The following is a 25,245-nucleotide window of genomic DNA, read 5'->3' on the forward strand; positions in this document are numbered from 1 at the left end:
ATCTAATTTCACCTGAAAATATCTGGCATTCTAACCAAAAGCCCCGCTCACCTCCAGCAGCATTTCCTCCCATAGTGTGACTTTATAACAGTTTCCTAGAAAAAGAAGTTGATTTGATGACTGCAAAGTAATCACAATTAGAGCAGATTCACAATGTCCAATTTCCCACCATAATGGTTCATTTATATCTAATGAACATAGCTCATGCTTAGAGGGAACTTAGATGTTGAGGTTAAAACAAAGGATAAAAGAAGGACATAGATTTTGGCATGGTTCATGACTTAACTTAGACCTCCTTTATTCTAAATCTGTTCCACACCACAGTACCCAGGAAGCCCAATCAGGATTTGTCCAGTTTGTCAGTATTCCATACTGACTTGGGTAACCTTTGAATGTTGTCATCATTGGGGGCATGAAAAATTCCTTTGTATTTTGCAGTACTTATAATTTTTTTTAATTCAACCTAAACTGGGGTGGGGGGGGCGGGGGGAAGAAGGACCTGTTATGACAGTCAGTGAAAGGGAGTGGGGCTATTTCTAGATTAAAATTCATGCCCTGAAGTAGGGATTCTTTGAGAGGGATTGGATCCCTTTTTTTCTAGGACAAGTATATCAGGAGCCTTTTGTAAATGCACCATTCTAAAATAAGCTGACCTTAGGGCACCTTTGAATCATCTATCTTGAGTAAGTTTGTTAGGGATACAGATAAAGGTTGGTGAAAGTCTGCTGGTGCTCAGGAACTATAATTACAGAGTCATTGGTCATTTTGTCTGTTTCTGTCTATGTGTCCCTGCTTTTCCTTTTGGTGGAAGGGACTTTGACTAGCCAGGAAGCTTCACCCAGTGAATACTGCAATTCATTCTAAACCTTCCTCCTTGCTTAAGAACAACTTCTCAAATAATATCAATTTGGCAAATTTTGAAGTGCTGGCCAGGAGGAAAGGGAACCCCTTTCCATATCACAGCCCATGGTTTCTTGTTTCCTTTCTTATTTTCTCTATGGAACATAAAAATGACCCTGTTATCTGCATCATGATATGATTGCTGTATTAAAACTATGGCTTCTACCTGTTTCCTTCAATTACCATTTCCTGGAATGCTGAAATCCAGAAGAAAACAGTAAAAATATGGTCCATTCCCTTCCTGCGAATAGGCAACTTGTTCCCAGAGAAAGAGATATGTGGAACCATTAGTAGAAACAATTTGATTCATTCAATTGACATAAAAATCCAGTGATACTATTGTCTAGAAGTAATAAGATTATTTTAGAGTTCAGCACATGACGCTGAATTCGTTTGGGTCCTTTTTTTTTCTTTTTGAATGTAAATCTGACCCCACTTCCTTTGTACCTTCCAGAGGGAGAAGCAGCTGAGGGATGAGTTCTTTCCACAGTTCTATCAGGTTTGGGTGGATTATACTGGACAGGTTCTTTAGGAGCCCTACTGCTGCAGTCCCACATGGAAGTCCCTCACTGGCCAGGACAGCAATCACCTACAGATGGGAAGAGAAAATGGTTATAATGGTTCTCTTCTAGTGCATTCATTTCCTTTTCATCATAAATTCTGTTTTGGATTCTCCTAAATCCCAATGTCTGATCTTTCCTCTTGCCAAGGAATTAATTGAAAGAGAAAGATCAACCAACTCACAATCTATTTCACCTTCGCTTCTTTCTCCCTCCCAGTAGGACTATGAAACTTTCCAGTAGTATATATGCAATTTGAAAGCAGAGACCATTTTCATTTCTTTTTGTCCTTTATATATCTAGTGCCTACAATAAAGTTTTCCTTAAAAAGTACTTTTGAATTGATTTGAATTACTAGAATCAAAAAAGGAAAAATGCAAATGTGAATTACTCTGGGAGTCATCACATAGCTACTTTTATTCTTGAAAAAGGGCACCTGATAAATTGATGCTAGATATATAACAGAATATACAATCCTTCAATGAGAGAGCTGACCAACAGCAGTGGAGAGCCAGCCAACAGTTTGCAGAGATACTGATTTACTTTATTTTTGGAATTTTTATTTTTTTTTATTAATAATAATGCATTTTCTCTCTTTCTCACTCCTCACCCCTTTGCCCCCATGTTGGACCTGGAGTCAGGAACACCTGAGTTCAAATCCAGTCTCAGGAATTTTTTAGCTTTGTGACCCTGGGCAAGCCACTTAACCTCTGTCTGCCTCAGTGTCCTCAACTGTAAAATGAGAATAGTAATAACACCTATCTCATAAGGTTGTTGTGAGGATAAAATGAGATAATGTTTGTAAAGCACTTAGGATAGTGCCTGGTAAATGGTAGATGCTTAAGAAATGCTTATTCTTTTCCTCTATCACTTCTTTCTCACAACCACATTGGAAAAAAAAAAACTTGCAATAAGTATGTACTAGTTTGGCAAAGCAAATTCCCACATTGGCTATGTCCCCAAACATGTCTCATTCTGCATCTTGAACCTGCCTCGTGTCTGTGGATGGCATTCATTTTTTACCGTCAATCCTCTGGAGATATGTTTAGCCACTGCATGATTAGAGTTAACTGATTTATTTTAATAGTCATCCTAAAACTGTTCACTGATACTTCACTTCAAGGATTTGTGATTTCATTGGTGTGGATCCTCTTTCCATGGATTCAAATCTATGCCTTAGAAGAAAGTCTTCATGAACCATGATGATTGTGCCCATTCCCCTCTTGATGGCCAATCCTCTGGCAATAAACCTAACTTATCTAGGTTCAGCTAGCTGGGTGCAAGGATGCCAAGCTCATGTTCTATTACAAGGCTCTGAATCAAAGCCTTTCAAGCTTGGTGGTGCCTGCTGGGGTTTGCACCCCACTGGTCATAGCCTTTGTAATCCCATGGTCACCATGAAGAAGCTCTGAAGTAAGACTTACGTGGAGCAACTTAATTTATTATAGGTGAAACTAATTAAGTAGATGAGAGAAAGATCCCATCATTCTTGACTAGGCTACAGACACAACAATTCTCAATCAGTCTCATTGGTACAAATGACAATTCTACTTAAACAACATCAAACAGAACTAATTTGGTACACACTTGCCTGTATCCATGTAAGATCATGAAGTCATGGATCTAAAACTAAAAGAGATATTAGAGATCATCTAATTCTATTCCTTCCTTTTTCAGGGGAGCAAATGGATGTCCAGAAAGGTTAAATGATTTCCCCAAGGTCCCATACATAGTATAAGCAACAGACCTGGGATTTAAAGCCACTTCCTCTAACTTCATCACAGTGTTTATCCCACATGTTCCTCCCCCTCTGTTAAACCACACTCACCAGAAGTCTGGCCAGCAGCTGTTGGGCTGAAGGAAGTTTCACTAGAAAGAGAAGTTAAATAGTAGTATTAGTGGGACTGGAATGATTCAGATAGATTCAGAGCATGTTTTTTCTTCAATTTAGTTGGATAATATAAAAGAACCATGCCTTTCTGTGAATGTGTCTATGAAGAGAGAAACAACAGGTTTTTTTTTTAAGTACAAACCTGGTCCAGCAGAGACGACAAGAGCTCTTGACTCATCAGCATGCTGCTTCTTCTCCTCTGCCATCAGCAGGATCCTAAGGATATTAAACAGATAGGGCAGAACTCCAGTATATTCCATTGGCACCACAAAAGTAAGGAGTTTTGGCCATAACACCTGTAGAAAAGATAGCACAAGAAATCAAGCCTAGCCTAAACCGTTCCATTTGAGTCTGTTTATGGTTTGCTTCCTTTCTGTTAGAAAGCTTCATTAGCATTCATTTTTTCCCTGTCTCTATCTCTCTCTTGATGGCCCCAGTGGGATCTCTTAGCTCTTCAGGTTAGGAATATTGATTGTCAACTTAGCCTAGGTCTCTGGAAAAAAAGTATACAAGTACAAATTTACAACTGGTTCTATCCAGACTTTCAACTTTGTATTCATTTGGACCTTTTCTCTTTCTTATCTTCTCTATCTGATAAATCACTGTCTAGACAATTCTTTCTTCTAATGTCTCTCTAATGAGTCTTTCCTTTCTCACTTCCACTCGGTGGTACCATTGTAGTCCAGTGTCTCATAATTTCACACCAAACCTTGAATCTAGATTATCGCAACAGCTCTTATGTAGGCTCCCTGCTTCTAGATTCCTTGTCTCTCTCTATCCCTTCCACTTAACAAAATAATCTTTCTAAAACACAGATTTGTCTGGAGATAAAACTTAAAAGTTGTTTTAATTTGCATTTCTCTTACCATTAGTGATCTGGAACATTTTTAAAATGTGATCATCTATAGTTTTCAAATATTTGGGGATGTGTAGACAGTTTAGTCACTTTTATTTGCATTTCTACGAAATTGAAATCCAGAACACTTAAGCTACTTCACAGATCTACAATTAGCGCATCGGTCTACTTATCTTCCCATAGCCCTTCCAACACAGACTGTTCCAATCTTTTTTTAAAATCTAATCTCTGACAGTCAGTGAGGATAGAATCAGAACAGAAATGTGAGAGTGGAAAAATCACCAGTGGAAGTCAGTTATCCAAAATATGCAGGGAATTAACATAAATATGTAACACCCTAACAGTCATCCTCAATAAGCGATTATTGATTGAATTAACCCTTTGAGCTTAGATTGTTAACTCATTTTTCTAAATCTTTCACTAGCAAGCATAGTACCTTGCATATTACGCCAATATTAATTAATTGTTTCAAGCATAAAATATAAGAGACACACTCCTTATCCCCACAGAATTGCATACCAAAAGAAGAGTCCTTAAGAAATGTTTGGAAGCAAAGGGCAGAGCCAGGATGGTGGAATAAGCAAGAAATTGCCTGAACTCTCCCAAATTCACCTCCAAACATCTATAAAATTACACCTTAAAATGAATTCTGGAGCTGCAGAACCAACAAAAGGATGAGGTAAAAAAATTATCTTGCCCATGACAACTCAGACAATCCACATGAAAGGTCTGTCTCAGGTAAAAGGGGACTACAGTCCAGTGTAGGTGGTGTCTGGGCAAGCCAGCAGTAGGCCGTACCCCAACAAGCCAGCTGTGAGGACCCAAGCTTGCCCTGTGCCCCTGACACGGCAGGCCAGGGGCAAGGCCCCTTTTCCCTAATGCAAGAAGCTTGGGATAAAGCCCATTACACTCCAGGAGCAGAGTCCAACTTTGACATAAAATTAAAACTCATAAAATAGGCTGGGAAAATGAGCACAATCCAAAAAACTCATTATGGTAACGGAGGAAGATCAAAACACAAACTCAGAAGAGGTAACAATGTCAAAACAGTTACATGTAAAATCTCAAAGAAAAATGTGAATTGGTCTCAGGATGAAAAAGAACTTCTGGAAAAGCTCACTAAGGATTTTAAAAATTAAATAAAAGAGGTAGAAGAAAAATTGGGAAAAGAAGTGAAAGTGATGCAAGAGAGTCAAGAAATGTTTCAAAGCTAGTGATAAGTGCAAATATATGGATTATTTGAAAATAATCCATTTTGCAAATAGTCATATCCTAATTGTTTAAATTTTTGAAGTGTGTTTTCATTATGAGCCACATTGAAAACAATGGGTGAAAATGCTCCCAAATATTCTGACCTCCTGTCAGATGCCCCCAAATTGGCTGCTTTTGTAACAGTGTTTAAAATAAAACACATTTGGAAGAGGTTTTTTTAAAAAGAGAAATATTTGCTCACTGAAAAAAAAGAAAGCTTAATTAAGATTTTACATTAGGATTACATTAGGATTTCTATTAGGATTTAGAATATTTGTGTCAGATTCTGTCCAGTAAGTTACAACAAACTAAGAGAATGTGAGAATGTCTATATTCTTTTATTGTATAGGAGTTGTGCTATATGAAATATTTCAATAATCTAATGGACTTGATTTCCTCAACAGCCCATCCACACCTTCATATGCTATAGGATTCTTATCCACAAATACATACGTTGTGGCTACTAGTACAACTCTTGGACTGTCTATCCTTCATTGTTCATGCTATCCTTTACTTTCTTGCTAGAGGTCCTTGGCAATATCTTGAATGACACATCTTATACACAAATCATCACTGTTATATACTGCAACCTACTAATGTACAACACAGATCTCCCCCTATCATTAGGGTACAATGTCCACTCCAAGAGGGACAAAGTTCACTTTTATAATATGAATATTTTCCTGGTGATGTTTTAGATGGCTCAAAATCATGGAATACTACAGGCTCAGAAGACTAAAAATTGCAAGTACCCTTGTAAACTTTATACCAGTGGGTATTACTAGGATTCCTGGTAAATTTCTAGAATGTATTATTAAACAGATAGTGAACATCCAGAAAAGGGAACTGTGAACAAAAGGGACTAGCATGGATTCATCAAGAACGAGACCTACAACACTGGCTTCATTTTCTTTCTTTCTTTTTTTTGATAGGCTTATTAGATTTGTAGAGAAGTAGAATACTGTAGTTATGATTTTGGCCAGGAATTTGAAGAAGTCTATCATGATGCTCTTGTGGACAAAATGGAGACATGTGGGCTAGCTGATAGCACACTTATGTAGATTCAGACATCATTGAATTATTCAACCGAAAGATTAATTACTAATGACTTCAAGTTTGCATGGAAGCAACATCTTGAGGGAAATAATCCAAAGATCAGTTCCTTCCTTATTTAATATACTTTAATAAATATTTGAATGAAGAATGGCATACTAATCAAGTCTGCAAATCAAATGAGCTATGAGGAACACATTGGATGCCAGAATAAGAACAGGGGTGGGGAACCTACAGCTTTCTAGGTCCTTGGATATGGCTTTTTGGCTGAATCCAAGTTTTACAGAACAAATCCTTTTATCAAGGGGATTTGTTCTGTGAAGTTTGGATTCAGTCAAAGGGATGCACTTGAGGACCTAGAGGGCCACGTGTGACCTCAAGGCCACAGGTTCCCCACCCCTGTTCTAGTCTGTCAAAATATTTTTAGAATCTTAGGCCAAAAAAAAGAATCTTAGGCCAAACTTAATAATATTAAATCTAATAGGGGTGAATATGGTCCTACTCTTGGGTTCAGAATGTCAACTTACTCTTGGGTTCAGAATGTCAACTTCCTAAATACATATGAACAAGGAAGGCTTAGACAATTCTTCATCTGAGAAAAAAAAATCCCTGCAGTGTTAGTGGGCACAAGGTCATAATATCTCCACAGTGTCACATGGCAGTAAGAGATGCTAATACTCCCTTAGGCTTCATTAAAAGAGACACTATGTCCAGAATGAAGGCACTGGTAGTCCTATAGTATTTTGCCCTTGTTCTACTATGTTTAGCTCTATTGATAAGGTAGAGAGTGTTCAGAAGCTGAAGAAGGGAGAAGGACCTCAAGATGTTGCAATAGGAGAATCATTTAATGGAAGTGAGGATGCTTAGCCTGGATAATAGAAGACTCAGGGAAGGTCTAATAGCCATCTTGAAGTAATGGGAGGGCTACAAAGTAGGATCAGTGGATGAAAGTTTCAGAAAGGCAAATCAGGCTACATGTATGGAAAAAAATCGTAATAATTAAAGCTATTCTCAGGTGGAATAGGGTGCCTTGGGAGTGGGTTTCCTTTCATTCAAAGTCTGTTAGGGAAGGCTAGATGACCACTTGATGAGAGGAAATGTGGGAGGGATTTTTGATCAGGTATAGACAGTTTTGTTTACAAGAACGTAACTTTAGAGAATTTCAAAGAGTCAGGAGGAGGAAGAAGAGGAAGAGCCAGTGAAAAAGGCAGGAAAAGAACAGATAGAACAGTAGAAGGAGAATTTGAAGAATGCATTGTTATGGAAGCCAGAGAGGACAGAGTATGAGTAAGGAGGAGATTTATAGAGTATCAAATGTTCTGGTTAGTGAAAGGATTGCTGATGACATCACATACATAAAACATTTATTAATTTCTGACTGTCTTAGGCACTGTGCTAAGAGCTAGGATACAAATTCATGTAAATAAGCCATTTTCTGACATCAAGGGATTTATTTTCTAAAGAAGGGAGAGAGCACATAAAGTGAAAATGGAAGGGGGGAGGTATGGTATGCATACAGGAGCAGGCAGGCTGGGAAATGAGGTGGAGGCCTGGCTTCAGGGAAGATAAGGTGAGAGCTCAACAATTAGAGCCCAAGGTGGTTCCAAGAGCAGAGTTCATGGTCCCAGGAGGGAGGAAAAGGAGATTATGTGGTCTAAGTAGAGAAGGCATGGTCCAATGACAGAAGTGCAATTAGAGAGAACAGCCTTAATGCAGTGTGGAGAGGGAAGGTAGATTAAAGTAGGCTGAAGAATGGTGAGAAAGTGGAGACATTAGGTGTTGACCTACTTTTTTCAAGAAGTTTGGGAGTGAGAGAAAGAAACTCAAAGAATCCTGAAGAACATTATAAACATGAAAAGAAATGCTGAAATATTGAATGGACGAATCATCTATTGTCAATTAATATCTATTTGGACTAAATGAGTAACATCAGTTTGTCAAATTATTAGATTATCTATAGGCAACAACCGGAAGGATCTAGATGAGGTAAGGGAAAGAGAAAGGCTGGGAGTGGGTAGGACCCATAAGTCTAAGAGGGGCTTTGGGCCCAAGGTAAATTAGGTGACTAAGCTGCTTTTATTCACTTTAAAATCAAATCCAAGACTCCAACATTAAATGTGACCACTTACTTCATGATAGACTCATATTATGGCTCACCAAATATGGGGTGAAAGTCTTTTTATATTTCCAGCTGAGTTGAATTCTACATAATAGCTCAGTGTACAAGAAAGGGGTATGCCCACCAAAAAAAGTTTAACCTCTAGCCCAAGGACAATAATAAGAGATTACTTACTTGGGGCATTCCATTAACTAGTGGGTCCAATCCCTGTAGAACTTTGATGGTCATTTCTAGGACAGAATTTTCTGCCATTAAGTTCTCCTGGATGGTGGGCTTTATTGGATCCACCTTTAAGAAAGACAAAACTGGTCACTTGCTGAGTATCAGATCCTTTAACTATCTTTCACTTTGGCAAATCTTTGGTGGATGATATACTTTAAGAATTTAGACTAGATTTAAAAGGGTTGGAGATTTGTGGATGCTTTTGCAGATATAGAACTTTATCCTTGATGCCTGATCCCTACTTGGCTAAAAAATTCTATCATTATCTGACACATGCCTTTTTATGTCGAGTCTTCTATATTGGAAATTTTGCGGTATTTCTCTGTAGCATCAGAGAACTATTGAATCCAAGAATTGAAAGGGACTTTGGAGGTCATCTGAAGAATGAATTCCTCCCATAATATCCCTGACAAATCATTAGCCTTAGGAGACTTACCACATGATAAAAAATTAGGCATAGAGAAGTGGCTAAATTATATATACACCATTCTCTGTGATGCTTAAACTGAACAGAATCTTCAGATAGCTTAATGAGGCCAGAGGAAGTGGGTGTTGCCCACTCAGCAAGTTTAGCTATGTCTGATCTTTTTCTTATAATGGCCTACAAGATTGTGTCAATCTGTCTACTCAAGGACAAGAAGGATTTCTTGATTTTGTTGTTTGTGTGGTGAAAAGATGCTACAGAATAAAAGAAAATGGTTTTGATTGAAACAGAGAAAACCTGAATTTAAGCTATTTTGTCTCTAGTCTTTCTCACATAGCACTAGAGCAGAGAATCATCACTTAGCCAGAGTCCAGTTGTAACCTCAGAGAGCTTATAGTAAGCTTCAGTTATTTTATTGAGGTGTTTCTTTTTGGGGGTGATGAGTCAGTTACTGGAATAAGCTCTGGCCCATGAATAGACTGAAAACACGGCACTCAGAATCCTACCAAATTCCTTCCGGAAAATGCAAACTGGAAGAAGATGTATTCAATCAGTTGCCATCCTTCACTTGCTTCCAAGTAGCCCTTGTCACACATGCTCTGGATGAGGGAGAGAGTAGAAAGCCTGACCTAGAGTGATGGAAACATGTATAGGACTTACAATGTTGGATGGAGCAAGACAATTTCTTTTACTGTCCTGAATCACTCAAATAAGGTGTTCTTCAAAAGTCAAGTGGGTAATGAGAAAATGCTGCTAGCTATTCCTTGAACATGACTCCCCATATCTCATCTCAGTTCCTTTTTGCTTGCCCTTCATGCCTGGAGTGCTCCTTCTCCTCACCTCCACCTCCTGGCTTTTCTGGATTCCAACAAGACCTAGCTCAAAGCCTGTCTGCTATAGGAGCTCTTTCCTGGTCCTTCTGGTTAATGTTGTCTGCTCTGTATGTTATATGCTTTCCCTCCTCACCCCCATTAGAATGCTGTTTAAGAGCAGGGCCTCTTTGTATCTCTCAGTGCTAATTCCCCCTTGCCATGTCATTTCAAATTCTATGACCTTCTTTGCAGGATAAAATGTTACTTCTTCTTTACAAATGCTGAGAGTGGTGGTAGCATGCTCAAATCTTACCAGTCATTTACTACATAATAGTGAATTAGTTTATCTGGTTGCTTTCCTTTCAACCAGTTGAAACCCATGCACTTCATTGGTGGACAGCAGCAGAATATTTGAGTATAAGACCCTGACAAGGGAGGGCAAGGACAGGCAGGAGTAGGCAGCCTAAGAATGCTAGGCATAGAAAGAGGAGCTGAGATAGTATCCTATACCTTACAATTTTCCTTGGATCAGCTTTGCCTTTAAGGAGTCAGCGGATTTTTCTTTGGTCCCAAATTCTCCCCAGGAACTCTCTGAAACATAACCTGGCTACTCACTATGCCTGATACTGTAGAGTCAATGAAGCAATAACTATGTATGGAGCATCTATGATCATTTTAAAGGCAGTCACCATATACAAGGAAGAAACTTACTTACTAAAGCCTCTCAGGAGAATTTTGGTGCATAGATCATCTGGGGGTTAGATGTACTACTTTCACCTAATGTGACCTCATATAAGGCCTATATTTTCTATAGTTGAGGCCTTCATCCATCAAAAAACTATATCTGAGCATCACCTATCTGCAAGGTACTTTATTCTATTTATGATAAGAACAAAGAATGAAAGTTTGTTTACTAGGTATAAAGGAGAAAACTTTAATGTCTCACTCTTAGAGATTTCTCCAGTATTTGCTTCTATGCCAAATTCTGAACATACGTTAGGAAAAGTAGTAGGCAGTTTATTAACAATTGAAATGACTCGGGGACAAAATTAATCCAAGTGTTTCCCACCACATTTTCTTCTGAGGTCTGTGTCCTCATTAGAATTTCAGTTGTGGAGTGGATTTTTTTTTCTTTTTTAGCAAAAGGGGAATTGGATTTTGGGCACTGTGCTTGTGACACTGTTGTTTTTGTCATTCTCGTTTACAGTTTAAAGTTTCATGACCATTTCATGCATTCCTCTCCTGACAAGCAAATGAAAGATCCAATCCAACCTCTTACTTTTATACTGCAATCATCCATGACGAGTTTGACTGTCCTTTCAATTATAGTAACATAATCCCTCAATTTGGGCTCTGAAAAACACAAAGACAGAGAAGCACTAGTAAGCAGAAGTCTAAACTATTCTGAGACTCAAGAGAACTCCTCAGAGATTCAAAGATTATCCCAGTCTCCTTTTCCAAAATCAAAAGTAATATTTGTTACTGCCATATTCTCTAGTTTTAGTTCCCCAACTTTTTACTTGTTTTGGTTGTTCTCTTTTGAACCCATTCTCAATTGCTCTTAAACTTTTTAAAGTGTGGTGTCATTGACGCATGTTAGTAGGTGCTGCTGGACAAGGTGACTGCTTTTATTCCTTTGGGTTCCTTTTAGTGGTTAATTTTTTTTGTTAAGTTCCCATTTCAAATATATGATTTGTGCCTAATTTGGCAGCAATACATAGGCTGCAATTTGAAGAACTTTTAGCCCCTTGTCTTTTCAATGACTCTAAAATCCAGCCCCAAATCAAAAACAGTCCCCTAATGCCATCTCATTCAGCTGGTTTTTTTTGGAGGCGGTGGGGAGGGAGGAGATTACCTTATAGACTGTACAGGATCTCTTCATTTGAATATAATCTGGTTCTTATTTAATTTTTAAAATAATAACACTTTTATCTCTGACTTGATCCCTGACTTGGCTTGGTATTGGCTATTTGTACTCTCCATTGTATTAAATGCTTAAAGTTGTTTTTCTTTCCTATGTATGATTTCATCCTCTTCTGTTCTACCTATTTCTCTAATGAATTCTGTCCTTCTGCATTCTTATCCTATACTCCAATGCATGACCAGCTTGTCAGGAGACCTGACTCCCAATTATGGCTCCAAGATCAAATTTAAAGTATTTTGTTTGACATTTAATATTTTTCGTCTCCTGAGCCCTTCCCACGATTCCAGATCTCACTCGATGTGGGCTCTTGGGAAAGTCTCTCTGAGTCTCAATATTATCATCTGTGAAATAGAGATAACGATACCTGCACTGCTGTCCTCCAAGGGCCATTATGAGAATCCAAGGAGATACTATATGTAAAAGTGCTTTGAAAACAGTTATATAAAAGTTATTTAATGACTTGTAATCAGCAGCAGCTGTAGCAGATGCAGCAACTTTTTTTTTTTCAGCTGGTGTATGCCAGTAGGGATGTCAACAAACAATTGATGCTCAGACTTGTGAAAATCCCACATCTGCTTTGAAAACTATTCTGTACAAATGTAAATGCATCATACTGACCTGCAGAGGACAGGGTTGGATCTGGGTGGGGTGGCGTGGTCAGCAGGTACTGGTTACACTTGCTTGGGGAATGGGGTGGGGCAGTAGCCCACTCTGCAATCAAGTCTTGATGTAGGGATGGGGGATCAAAATGAGGAGGATGCTAGGCTGGACTAAAGGAAGTGGGTGGAAGAGAGGGATGGTTTCTAAAAAAAAATTGGTCTTTATGGAGGAAAAGTAAAGCTCTCACTAGCTATCCAAACTAACAATTTTCTATGAACATGACAGAAAAAAAAGTGAAATAAAAAATATATTTTGAAAAACACAAGAATCAGAGGCTCAATAACACTAGAGTCATGAAATGATAAAAATAAGTCCTTGTCTTAATGGAGCAGAATATAAAGGAGTATGCTAGATTTTGTGGCAAGCTTCTGGATCTAAAGAAGCCTTTCAGATTTCAGTTTCCTTTTACTTACCATCAGCGGAGATGGCAGATCTTAAAAAAGAGAACGTTCCCACTCGGATGTCCTCGCTGCCGATTCTCACTTGTTCCTCAAAAAATTCCAGCAGGTCTGCTGTGTTGGAACGCACTGCAGGAGGGGAGGAATACGGGGTCAGTGAGGACTTAACCTCATATCAAATCATCCATACGAAGAAAACAGCTGACTACCAAAGCGAAATCCCAGATTGTGGTATTATGACGAGCAAAAATTACAGAATTGGAATTGGAAGTGACCTCCAAAATAAAGGAATTTCCGGCTGGAAAGGACCTTACAGGTTACTTAGTTCATAGGATCATAGATTCAGAGGCCAAAGGGCCCTTAGGACTAACAACACATGGCTATTAATGTCCAAGACAGAATTTGCTCTCAGAACTTTGACTCCTTCATTTTTTAGGAGGAGGAGGAGGAAGCAAGATGAGGGAGGTGTAGTGATAAGACTACAAAAGTAGTAAATGGCATCACTGGATTTCTAATAGAGGGCACCTGATTCCAAAGTCAGTGTTCTTTGCACACATCGTAGCTGTCATCTAACAGGACCCAAGGCAGAAATTCTGCCTAAAACATCTCCGACCACGGTCAATCCAACCTCTGCCAGACCACTGCCAGAATCTGCTTGGTAGGCAGCCCATTATTCCACTTCAGGACAATGTAGTTATTCGGAGGCTTTGCCTTATGTTCAGCCCACATTTTCCTCCAGTCCCCTACTTTTTCCATTTAAGGCTGCACAGAATAGGCAATGCTCCTCTCTTAGTAATTTTGTCACATTGTATCACAATTTCTTCAGTGTCACAGAGTCATTGAGACCATGCTTGGTTTCTATTCCCACCTCCAGCTTCTGCTTAGTGGTATTCTGGTGGTTACAAAGGATACAATCAAAACAGTCCTTTCCTCCCAGTAAGCGTACTTTTGTCTGTTCACTGACTGGTGGAAGAGCTGGAGAGGAAGGAAGGAATTTATTATGCGCTTCTCTCTCTGGACAGACACTGTCCAGGCATGGCCCTCAGCCCCAGACTGTATCAAAGCAGTCACCAGGGCTCCTTCATCCCAGCTGTCATTGTCATCGACCAAAGATTTAAAGCAGAAGTTAAAAGTCATCAAGGTATCTATGAAAAACAACTTACAATTCACTGATTCTTATGGAACCGCTGGTGTGTTTGTAAGGTCACAAGTAAGCATGTGTGTTTTAAAGAAGGGTGTGGGCACTTTAGTAAAAGTTGGATGGGTAGAGAGGTAGGATTCAATCCAACTCAATTTGAAAAGTATATTTAATACCTATATCGGCCCAGTCCTAACTAGTCATGTGAGTCTGAAGCCATGAAATTATGTCTCTTATTTCTCTGAACTTTTTGAAATTTCTTTTCCTAAAATCTTAGAGGGCATCTTGGGATGTTGAGAAGTTAAGTGTCTTGTCTGGGGTCACACAGCCACTATGCGTCAGAGGTAGTATTTAAGCTGAGGACTTCTCAATGTTGAGGCTGGCACCTGACTCACTATATAACACTGCCTTACCAAGAAATGATAGCCTAATCTAAGAAGATAATTTGCAGATATAATAGCTAAATTGTTCTTGATAGTCATTGAGGAATTTTGGAAATAGAAGAGGTATGACAGATGAACAAACATCGTCTCAATTACTTAAGAGTAGAAAAAGTTATAGAATAGACCAATCAGTTTGACATAACTACCTAGAAATAATTCATAATAGATCATAAAATGTATTATCTGCAATGACTCAGAAGGGGGGAAAAGTAAACACCAAGAACTAAATGGGGTCACAAAAAGTCATAGCAAATTAATCTCATCCTCCTTTTATTTATTTATTCATTTATTTGTTTGTTTTTGTGAAGAGTTAGCAGACTGGAAGATGAGAGGATTATCACTGATAAAACATACCTGGATTTCAGCAAGGCATTTGACAAATTCTTTTCTGATATTTGTGTGTACAAGATGAAGAAATGTAGCCTAGATGATAGTATAACTGAGTGTGCTTATACCTTGTTGAGTAACCATCCAACTGTACTCAGACTGCAGCTTTAATGGATTGATGCCAACCTGGAGAGACATCTCTAGGGCCACACTTTGGACTCTGTTCTTTATTCTGTCCTGCTCATCAATTTTTTTATCAACGATTTAGAGGAAGATGTGACACGCTTATCAAATTTGCATATGACACAAAGCTGGGAGAGATAGTTAATTAAGTGGAATTCAGAATCAGGATCCCAAAAGACTTCAACAGGTTGAAACAATGCGTCAAATCTAATAAGATGAAATTTAATAGAGAAGACATAAAATCCTACACATCATTTTAGAAGACACTGCTCAGGATGGGATGACCTGGTTTAAAGCCGGTTCATGTGTGCAAAGTCTTAGGGATTTGATCTGATTGAAAGCTCAATATCAGTCCATAGTATAATATGGCTGTCAAAATTGCTAATGCAACCTGAGGGCTACGTTAATAGAGTTATAGTGTCCAAAACAGAGGAGGCTATGGTTTTGTAGTACTCTCCACTAATGAGATCACATTTGGAATATTGTATTCATTCAGTTCTGAGTGCCACATTTCAAAGTAGACGTTAACTAACTGGAGCACATTCAGAGGAAGCCAACCATGATGATGAAGGGACTCAAAACCATGTTAAAAGAAGGCTGACAATCCTGAGAGGTATTTATTGTGGAGAAGGACAAACAGAACATAATTGCTGCCCTTTAACGTTTAAAGGGCTGTCTAAAGGAAGAAGGACTGACTTTTTCTGTATGATTTCAGGGGAAAGGACAAGGATCAGTGAATGGAGGTTATAGGGAAGAAGATTTAGGGTACACATGAGGAAAAACTTCCTAACATCTAAAGATCTTCCAAAAAAATGAAGAGTTTCATAAAGTAGTGAGCTGTTGTTGTTTGTCCTTCATTCTCGAAGAAGACTGTGACATCAGGGAGCAAGTAAATTGGATTTAAGTGAGGGAGGGCTGTGCAAAGTCACTAACTTCACTTTCTCCCCTGGAAACATCTGGGTCCAGTGACAAGACATAGATCGGGATGACTGGAGATGGCCCTGGATGCAGTGGGAGACCTTTTAAGCTTAACAGGTCTCAGTTTGACTGAGGCAAGGCCAATCAGTGATTAAGGCTAGGTAAGAAATGAGATAGGGAATGGCCTCTTTTACCTAGTAAAAAAAAATATCAATCTGGGAGGGAAAGGCCCTCAGGGGAGGTGAGTACTGTGTTACTGAAAGGGTTTAAGTAAATGTTGGATGACTATTTGTCAATGATATTATAGATAAGATTCTTTTATGAATTAGAAGGTTGGATCACATGACCTTTAATCTTCTTTCCTTTTGAGAGCCTACAATTGTCCCTACAGAGAATAAGAAACATGATAGGAGAGATGTTCCCAGCTCTTCAAGGATGTTACATTATTAGTTCACTGGGGAGATAGGCAATATCTAAATCAAATAGATAAGAAGACAATTATGCCATTCAATGGTAAAACGTAGGATAGGATCCTATTGGAATTCAGAGAAGGAATAGTATGTGTACCAAAGTAGCTGGAGCCTTGCTTCGAGCAACAGGTAGGATTTCAACTTTGGTGTGAAGAGGTAGAATTTCAAAAAGTAGAGAAGAGAGGGCAGGACATTTACTTGAGGTTTTGGAGTGGGACAGTGTGACAAAAGTGATGAAGTGGACCGAATGGCTCATGCTCAAGGAAGAGTGAAGTGACGGATTTATCTGGAATGGAAGTTTTGTCTTGATGATAATGGCAGTTAGAGTTGAATAGGAAAGGATGGGCAGTTTAGACAAAGAGGTAAACTTTAATTTTCAGATAGCAGGGTGACAACTTGAACAGAGTGATAGAAGAATATACGTGTTTTACATTGTTTCTGGGAGCTATTCCCATCTCTCGCAACTCAGCACTTACACCTTTTCAGGTTGGAGCCCCCTGAGGGTTGACTGTGGTTTCAGAGGGTGGTTACTACTTCTGATTCATAGTTTCTCTTTGGATCTAGACTCCTGAAACTATAGCTCTCAAGCACTGACCACTGTGTTGATCTTTATTAGTCAGCCACTAGTTACAATTAGTTCGAAGTAAAGACCTTTCCTAAGATGGTCTCACACGTGCACAAGATGTCACTGGTAAAAGTGGGAATATAAACAGCCCTGGTTGCTAGGCACAAATGTAAGGAATATATGTGACCAAAGCAAGTCATCCCTCTGTCACTTCAGTACCCCAAAATCTTTTTGTTTCTCATGTTTTCCATAGTCGGTTCTCTTTTCTGCTGTCAGGAATCAACACTCTTTGGAGTTTTCTTCACTCTCTGTCTGACCCTTGCTGGATTCAATGACTCCTATTAGGTGAGTAGTTCTTTTGTAAGACATCACAACTGATAGACTGGGGAAAGAGAAGAAAAGAGTGCTTTCCTCCTGCTGCTGCCTTCTGATAGACACACAAGGATTGGACTTCATAAAGCTGCTTCTTGCTTCAACTACCTTGACTCTCTCTAAGGATGGCAAGTTTGATGGTTTTCAGGCAAAGAATATGAACCAAGGGCTTTCCTAGGAAGGGCTTTCCTAGGAAGAAATTTAAGCTATTTCATACCTATCACATGAGCAAAACTGACAAAAAAGGAAAATAATAAATGTTAGAAGGATAGGAACATTAATTCACTGTAGGTGGAGCTTATGAATTTGGTCCAGACATTCATTCTGGAAAACAATTTTGAACTATATTTAAGAAGTTACAAAACGATGCGTACCTTTTGACCCAGAGATGCTGATTCTAGGCTTGTGCCCCAAAGCAAAGGAAAAAGAAAAGAAACTATATTTGTACAAAAATATGTATTACAGCTCTTTTTGTGGTAACGAAGAACTGGAAACTAAGGGAGTCCCTGTTAACTGGAGAACGGCTGAACAAATTATGGCATATGACTATAACAGAAGAGAAACTGGTGATATTTGTGCTTTGCAGAGTGAAGTAAACAGAACCAGGAGAACAATTTCTATAATAATAACATCGTAAAGACAAACAACTTTGAAAGATTTAAGAACTCTGATCAATGCAATGGCCTGTCATGATTCCAGGTGACCCATTATGAAGCATGCTACTCACCTCCTGACAGAGAGGTGACGGACTCAAGGTGCACAATGAGACACATATATTTTGGACGTGGCCAATGCAGGAATTTGTTTCACTTAACTATCCATATTTGTTATAGGTTTCTTTCTCTTTCACCCCTCCCCCCCAATGTGGAGCAAGTGGAGGGAGAGAAATTCGATTTTTTAAAATTAAAAAATAAAGGCTATTAGGGGCACAGACATACTTTTGTTAGCCAATGGCAAGTTACTTTTCCAATTCATCAGAGAAATGCCTTTATACTCCATGTAGAACTAATGGGGACCTGAAAGATTTTTCCAATGACTTGGATGATAGCATGAATGTTGTGCTTACCAAGTATGCATATTATAAGAAACTAAAAAGAACTGTTAAGATATACAACAGAATTAGGATGCAAAAAAAATTAAGTTGAAACAATGGGCTGATCCCAGTAATATGAAATGTAATTGAGATGAATATAAGTTCCTATACTTTAATTCAAAGAGTCATCTGTGCAAGAACAGGATGTGGAAAGGATGCATAGACAACAGTTATTGTGAAAAAGATTTTACGGTTTTAGTTGGTTGAAAATTTAGAAATGATCAACAATGTTGACTAACAGCAGTCAAAAATTCAAATGAAACCTTAGGTTGCATTATAGAAACAAGGAATTCAGAAAAAGGGAAGCAATAGTATATCTGTCCTCTGCCCTGGTCAGAGTATACTTAGTATTCAGTTCTTAGCACTACATTTTAGGAAAGATACTAACAAATGTGAGAGCATACAGTAAGGGAATCTGAGATAATGAGATGACTGCAATTCATCTTAAATGAATTTTAACCTGGTGAATAGAAGACCTGGGGGAGTGTGTTATTGCTAAATATTTGAAGGGCTTCCATATGGAAGAGGCCTATATTTGTTTTATGTGGCCCCAAAGTACAGAACCAGGAATAATGGGTGGAAGTCACCGAGAAGCAGATTTCATATTAATGTAAGCAAAAATTTCATAACCCTCAGAGCTGTTCAAATGTAGAATGGGCTGACTTGACAGACAGTGAATTCCCCAAAAAGAAAATCTTTGAGCAGAGGTTGGATAAACACGTTTTCAGGGATGTTACAGAAGGCCTCCTGTAGATGCGTTCACCTCCAAGGGGGTCAGGTTGGTTACAAAGGTCTGAATCAAGCACTGAATAAATGAGGAGTTGCTTTGGAGAGAACTGTCGGCATCATGGAAGACTATAAGAAGGAATCCGAAGGACAGTATGAAGTGAAAAGAAATCAGTAATGTGCCCGTCAGTCTTTTCTTCATCAGCATCAGTCAACGTTTTTATTGAGGGTGCACTGGGGTCCCATTTATACTAAGTTCTTGGCACTCTGCAAGGTTTTCTGCTTCCTACCAGATATTCTTCTTACCCAGAATGAGGAAACATTGCACAGCTTCATTTTCATTTTCCTTCACTTTAGACTCTGAGGTGTCACAGATCTGTAGAATGGAGAGGAATAATTATGAAATGGAAGTGAGGGGGTGGGGTGGGGAAAGCTATATTGTTAGAGAAATAAAGACACAGATCTGCTTACCTGTTGGTGTAAGACAGTAAAGATGGCCCGTTTTGTGTTCTTCGGAATGTAGACTTCATAAAGGTAGGCTGCAGCCAATAATTGTTTTAGACTCTGAAATAATAAATGATTCATGTTTACCCAGCACTTCTAAGTTTACAGTGGAAGCTGCTCAGACAGGTTACCTGGCAGATGCATGTGGAATAGGAATATAATGTGCAACAGTGGATTAACATCATTTTGATAGGCACAGCGACACAGAACCCTCTTGGGGTACAGGGCTTGTGCTTGCTGCTTCTGGTCATTTCTGGAATATTTCTCCACCTTAGTAGCCTCATATAGAGACCACATAAGGGAATCAAGCATCTCTGTTACCTAGCTTCACCTCTTTTTATATTCATCTTAAATACAACTGTCTAAACTTTTTGGATCACTAGAACATAAGATTTTTTTTAAAGTGAGAAGGGGCCTTAGAGAAATAGAGTCCAATATCCTCATTTTACAGGTGAGGAAATTGAAGCCTAGAGAGGGTGAGTGACTTGCGAAGGTCACAGAGTAAGCAGCAGAGATGAAATTGAGGCGCAGGCTATTTGCCTTCAAATCCAGTGCGACTTCTCCAAAATTGTACCACCTCAAGAATGCCACCCGTTACTCTTCAGTACAGTCTGTGGGTGGGTCTTAGAACTTGTTCCTTCAGTGACTGGCTCCTGACCTACCTGAGTGACATAGAAATTTGTTTCAATATCCTTATATTGGTTTAAGAGCCAAGACACATGGTGCATAGCAAACTCCTGGAGGTCTTCCCGGTGAAATAGGAGGGCCACTGCTGGGCCATGAGCCTTGATGATTGCTTGGTTGATCTGCAAAAACAGGCATAAGAAAAATCTCTAATGCTTAGTTATTCTGTTTCTCTAAATGGACACAACTTTCTTTAGAGCCCCCATAAGACTCCGTGGGCTTCAAAATTCAACCTCTATCATCCTTCTTTGACATTTGTAGCCAGGTGAAATCAGACGTTATTGTCTTGACCCAGTCAGAGAAGAGTATGTGACTTTTAAAATAATGCTTAGGTTAGGTTCTTTATATAGTTGGAGACAGTGTAGAGGGGTTAGGAAAGGAAGAAAATGTTGTCATAAACTCAAAATTTAAGTACTATGTATAAAATAATTTACAAATGAGTATTTTGATCGTTATCTCTGGCATTATATAAAATCAGAATTGAAACTTTACCAGACATTTCATTTTTACAGTTTTATTTTGAAAAGGTTTTTTTCTTCATGTCCCAAGGGAAAATAAAGCCTAAAGGAATGCCTCTGTTCATGTGTGAAAAGAGTTCAAGACGTCCTAATGAACTTATTTGATGACTTAAAGTATGAAAAATAGATGAAGAAATAACACTCCCATATAGACCCCCACTACTTCTAATATAAGAGGAGAAAAAGTATAGATGCTGCTGTAACTAGATGACTTCATGGAATATAATTAAGCATTCTTGGAAGATATCACAGAAACTAAGCAAAATTAAGCACTTGGAGATAGAACAGAACAACCTCTCAAAGCTGGGTTTAAATGACTTGAGTTTCCTTTAACTGATGTATTAAAACCATTCACATTATTTCTTTGGAGCAAATCCAACAGAAGGAAAAATGAAGAAATTGGTGTTAGTAAACTCTATAGCTTCTGAATGGAATTGAATGTTGGTAGATAGCCTCATAGAAGGACAAGCAAGCTGGCTCACACTGCAGAAAAGCAGGGTTAAAGCCACTGTCAGAAAGGGATAAAGTTTGGTCTCTACAGAAAGAAACATCTAGGAGTCACGTGATTAGAATGGAGTGCTGAGAAAAGAAGAAACAATTCTCAGAAAAGGGAAAAGTCAGTTTCAACTGGGTCTGTAATCAAAAGTAGGGCAAAGGGTAAGCTAGACCTGTAGCACCCATGCTTGATAGCTTCATGCATAGTACCTGACACACCCCACATAGAATTAGAGCCTCATAATCTGTACATGTGTCACATGACTGGAAGGGGGATCATGCCAAGGAGCAACACTTAATGGCAATATATGGAATATTATACCCAGAAGAGCTGGGACCAATCCCAGCTTTGAAGGGATGGACCAGGAATGATTGACCTTATAAAAAGCTTCTTTTGCTTCTGTATCTGGGCCCCTGGTGCATTCCAGCCTGGGTGGCCCGTTTCTTGAGAGCCACATTAAATCTTTCCTTCACTCACTCCTGTGTAAAAATTTTATTTATGGACATTTCCAACACCACTTACAGCTCCTACTTACTTCATGGGTCATATTCGTTGTCCACTTGTCCATTATGAACCGAAACAGCATGTAGATTTTATCAGAGAGCCGGCTGGCATTCATTTTAGGGTAAGGAAATTCTTCCCAGTGGTTGATATATTTGAAAATGGCCTTACTGAAGTTCTCAAGGGCTGCATTTCAAAGAGAGAATTGGAGACAAATCAGGAAGGGATGAATAAAAGGCAGGTGGAGGGAGGAAGAGAACTGATCATAGATAAATCAATGTAACAAATGGCTTTAAAAAGTTCACAGGCTGAAATGGTAACATTAGAGCCACTAAATTTGCATTTAGCTCCATCCTTATTTACTGATAACAGTTGTCTCCAGCCATCAGCAAACATAAAATTGATAGCTAACACATGCATGTTCACCCCCCAACATAGATTCCCATGAAATACTCCAGAAAAGAAAGTCAAGGCAGAGAATACTACCTGTCCCGGCTGATTTTCATTCAGCCTGAAGCCTTATTTCTAAGTCGGTCATCTAAGCCAATGATTATTTCCATAGCTCAATAATAAAGTTTTAGCAGTTGCTTCTCAGTGCAAAGTCACTTGCTTCCACCAAAGTTCAATCTCTTCTGGACTTCATGATCTCCAGAAACTCATTTCATATGCAAGATGTTGCTCTGCAATTCACACCTCCTCAGATCATTTCCTACCCCAGGTGTAGGACTTCATCAAGCCCCAGTTCCAGGTGCCCTTCCTGCCCCCTCCTCCTTTTTTTGTGTTGTCTTTCTTCCATCAGATTATAAGCTCCCTGAGGGCAGAGACTGTCTCATGCTTTTTTTTTTTTAATATCCCCAGCTCTTAGCACAATGGCTGCCACACAGTAAGTGCTCAAAAAACGTTTATTGATTGTGACTTTTAACTCACGTTAGGATCAGAGTTCACCCTGGAAAGTTTCCTTTAGTGGTAGTAAAATGAGAGAATGTCTTTATGAATTCTCCTCTTGTATCATCTCAGCTATTATAATGGAAATTGTATCTGGCCATTTGGAAAAAATAATTAACTTACACAGATATGATACTAAGATATTCAAGCCCAGATTTTACTCCTTTCTTTAGCTGTGGCCAAAAGTGGCATTTTTAGATGCCTGAGTAGTATAAGTGAATTAGTATAATGAGAATCCTAGCTGTCTCCAAGGCTAGAAAAGGAAGTTAGGCATTCTCCAACTTTATTGAGAATAAGACAAGTAATGGGCCCAAGTTTAGAAGAGAGTTTATTGAGAGGTAGGTATTTCATGGCAGTATAGTGGTTTCTTGAGCGTTAGCATGGATTCTGAAAAAAAAAGCCTAGTGATTCTCCTTTCCTCTGGAACTTTAATCATAAAATACACGTCTACCTGCCCAGAAAAGGGTAACAAATGAGATTTCTGGATGTTCCAGCTCTTTTTTTTTCTATGACCTTATGATACTTTTTCCTTCGGTGAGACGGTTAGCTAATGACTAGTAAAACATTGCATTCTGAGGTAGAGATGGAGATCAGTGTAAATTCTGAAACCCACTTGACTCCTATGATTATAAGAATACAATGTTTTGTGGTCAAACTGAGGAATGAGAGATAGTAGGGGGTGTAAAAGGTGAATAGTAGGAGAATATATTTTTCACTAAAAATAAATAAAAACTCTTCCATCCTTGTTACTCAGAAGAAGAAACTGTGTACCTTCTGGAATTTTATTAAATGAGAAGGAAGCTGAGGAAATACTCACCCATACAGAACGCTTTCTTCATCTTTTCTTCTTCAGCGAACCTTACCATGGTTTGCATAGTGAGTAAGGTCATAGTCATGAATGGTATGCTCTCAGATACTGCAGAGAAGAGATCAAAGATATTACCTTCTTCCACTGGATGGTTCTTCACATTATTCTCCCTGCACTTGAGTATCCTATTAATATCAGGAAGGTGTTAGCAACATAGTTTGTGGTACAGGAGGGACTAGTGGAGAACGGATTGGAAGGGAGGGCAGAAGAGTTTAACTGCTGGACTCTCTTGATTCTCTACTTGAGCCTCTTCATGCCGTGCTATAATTAGAGAATGAATTGCCCCTTAGCTACATCTGGTAGACCAGGTGTGTACTTTGGCAGATTCAAAAACATCCTAGGTTAAGGACCTAGACTTTGCAGATCTACATGAAAGCTTCTCCTCTGCCTCTCCTTAGGTGGCCTCCTCCCGATTCAATAAAGTGAGGGTTGTTGGTTCACAGCTAATTTAGCTCCTTTGGTGATTGAGCCATGTTAATAAGGGTTAGGTCGTTAGCTTAATTGTGGTGTAAGTTAGTTAGCTTTGTTTTCTTCCATGGTAGTAATGATAATGGGCATTGATAAAGCACTTTGAAGTTCCCAAAGTGAGCCTCACAACTCTGTGAGGAAGTGCGATAGGTATCTTCATCCCCACTTTACAGAAGAGTAAACTGAGGGTTGGGGAGACTGAGTGATTTGTTCTGTGTCACATAGCTTGGATGTTTCAGAGGCGGCCCCTGAATCCAGGCCTTCCAGCCCTGGCCAGCTACTTTACGTGCCACCAGAATTTGGCCAAATTGAGAGAATCAATGAATCATTTCAGAAAATATATTCCCAATACTTGTGCAATGAAAATCTGCATACCTTACTGATGATGCATTAGCACTGTCATCTTTATAGATAAAGGACATCACAGAACACCTCTATCATAGCATCTTATTCTATAACATGGAAGCAGATTTTCCTTTCTCCTTTTACATACAGCTTGCTATCCCAGCTAGGGGTACATGGAAAGGTACCTGAACCACTGGTAATTAGTTTAGTTTGGGTTATGTCCTAAAGAAAGTGCCATTTACTCATATTTTTCCAACAATGAGATAGCAAGACTGGCAGAAGGACTGTACCATGGCTGGTTGCCAGTTCAGCCAGGGCAAGGACTGTGAATTCATCGGGGAGCTCCAGGATCTTGAAGTGTCTTTGTATTTCATCCATCACAGAGTTGAACTCATGGTCAGCAAGACACACTAAAACCTCTCCGGCTAACATTCTGATTTCTCTTGAGGCCTGTGAAATAACCACAATGATGGCCATGATGAAAGAGGTAGTATCATATAGCTCCACACTAACACTCTATGGTTTACAGACACTTTACATATTTTATCTGAGCGGATCCTTCCAACATCCTTAGGAGGTATGGGGACCACACTGACAAGAGCTGTACTCAC

At 39.0% G+C, this 25,245-nt stretch overlaps 1 protein-coding gene across 1 annotated transcript in view; it reads right to left on the reverse strand.

Moving 5' to 3' along the window:
• Window positions 1-25,245, reverse strand: part of MROH2B (maestro heat like repeat family member 2B) — an 84,203-nt gene that overhangs the window by 48,340 nt on the left and 10,618 nt on the right. Inside the window, exons 5-18 of the mRNA XM_036746584.1 lie at window positions 24,925-25,084; window positions 23,771-23,869; window positions 22,043-22,194; window positions 20,472-20,615; window positions 19,777-19,869; window positions 19,612-19,681; window positions 13,086-13,199; window positions 11,368-11,441; window positions 9,783-9,905; window positions 8,805-8,918; window positions 3,494-3,647; window positions 3,289-3,329; window positions 1,348-1,489; window positions 52-95 (exon numbers count right to left, since the gene is read on the reverse strand). Of these exons, the coding sequence (XP_036602479.1) occupies window positions 52-95; window positions 1,348-1,489; window positions 3,289-3,329; window positions 3,494-3,647; window positions 8,805-8,918; window positions 9,783-9,905; window positions 11,368-11,441; window positions 13,086-13,199; window positions 19,612-19,681; window positions 19,777-19,869; window positions 20,472-20,615; window positions 22,043-22,194; window positions 23,771-23,869; window positions 24,925-25,084 (1,524 nt within the window). The remainder of the gene's footprint in view (window positions 1-51; window positions 96-1,347; window positions 1,490-3,288; window positions 3,330-3,493; window positions 3,648-8,804; window positions 8,919-9,782; window positions 9,906-11,367; window positions 11,442-13,085; window positions 13,200-19,611; window positions 19,682-19,776; window positions 19,870-20,471; window positions 20,616-22,042; window positions 22,195-23,770; window positions 23,870-24,924; window positions 25,085-25,245) is intronic.

The sequence above is a fragment of the Trichosurus vulpecula genome, chromosome 1 (genome assembly GCF_011100635.1).
Source record: "Trichosurus vulpecula isolate mTriVul1 chromosome 1, mTriVul1.pri, whole genome shotgun sequence".
Lineage (NCBI taxonomy): Eukaryota > Metazoa > Chordata > Mammalia > Diprotodontia > Phalangeridae > Trichosurus > Trichosurus vulpecula.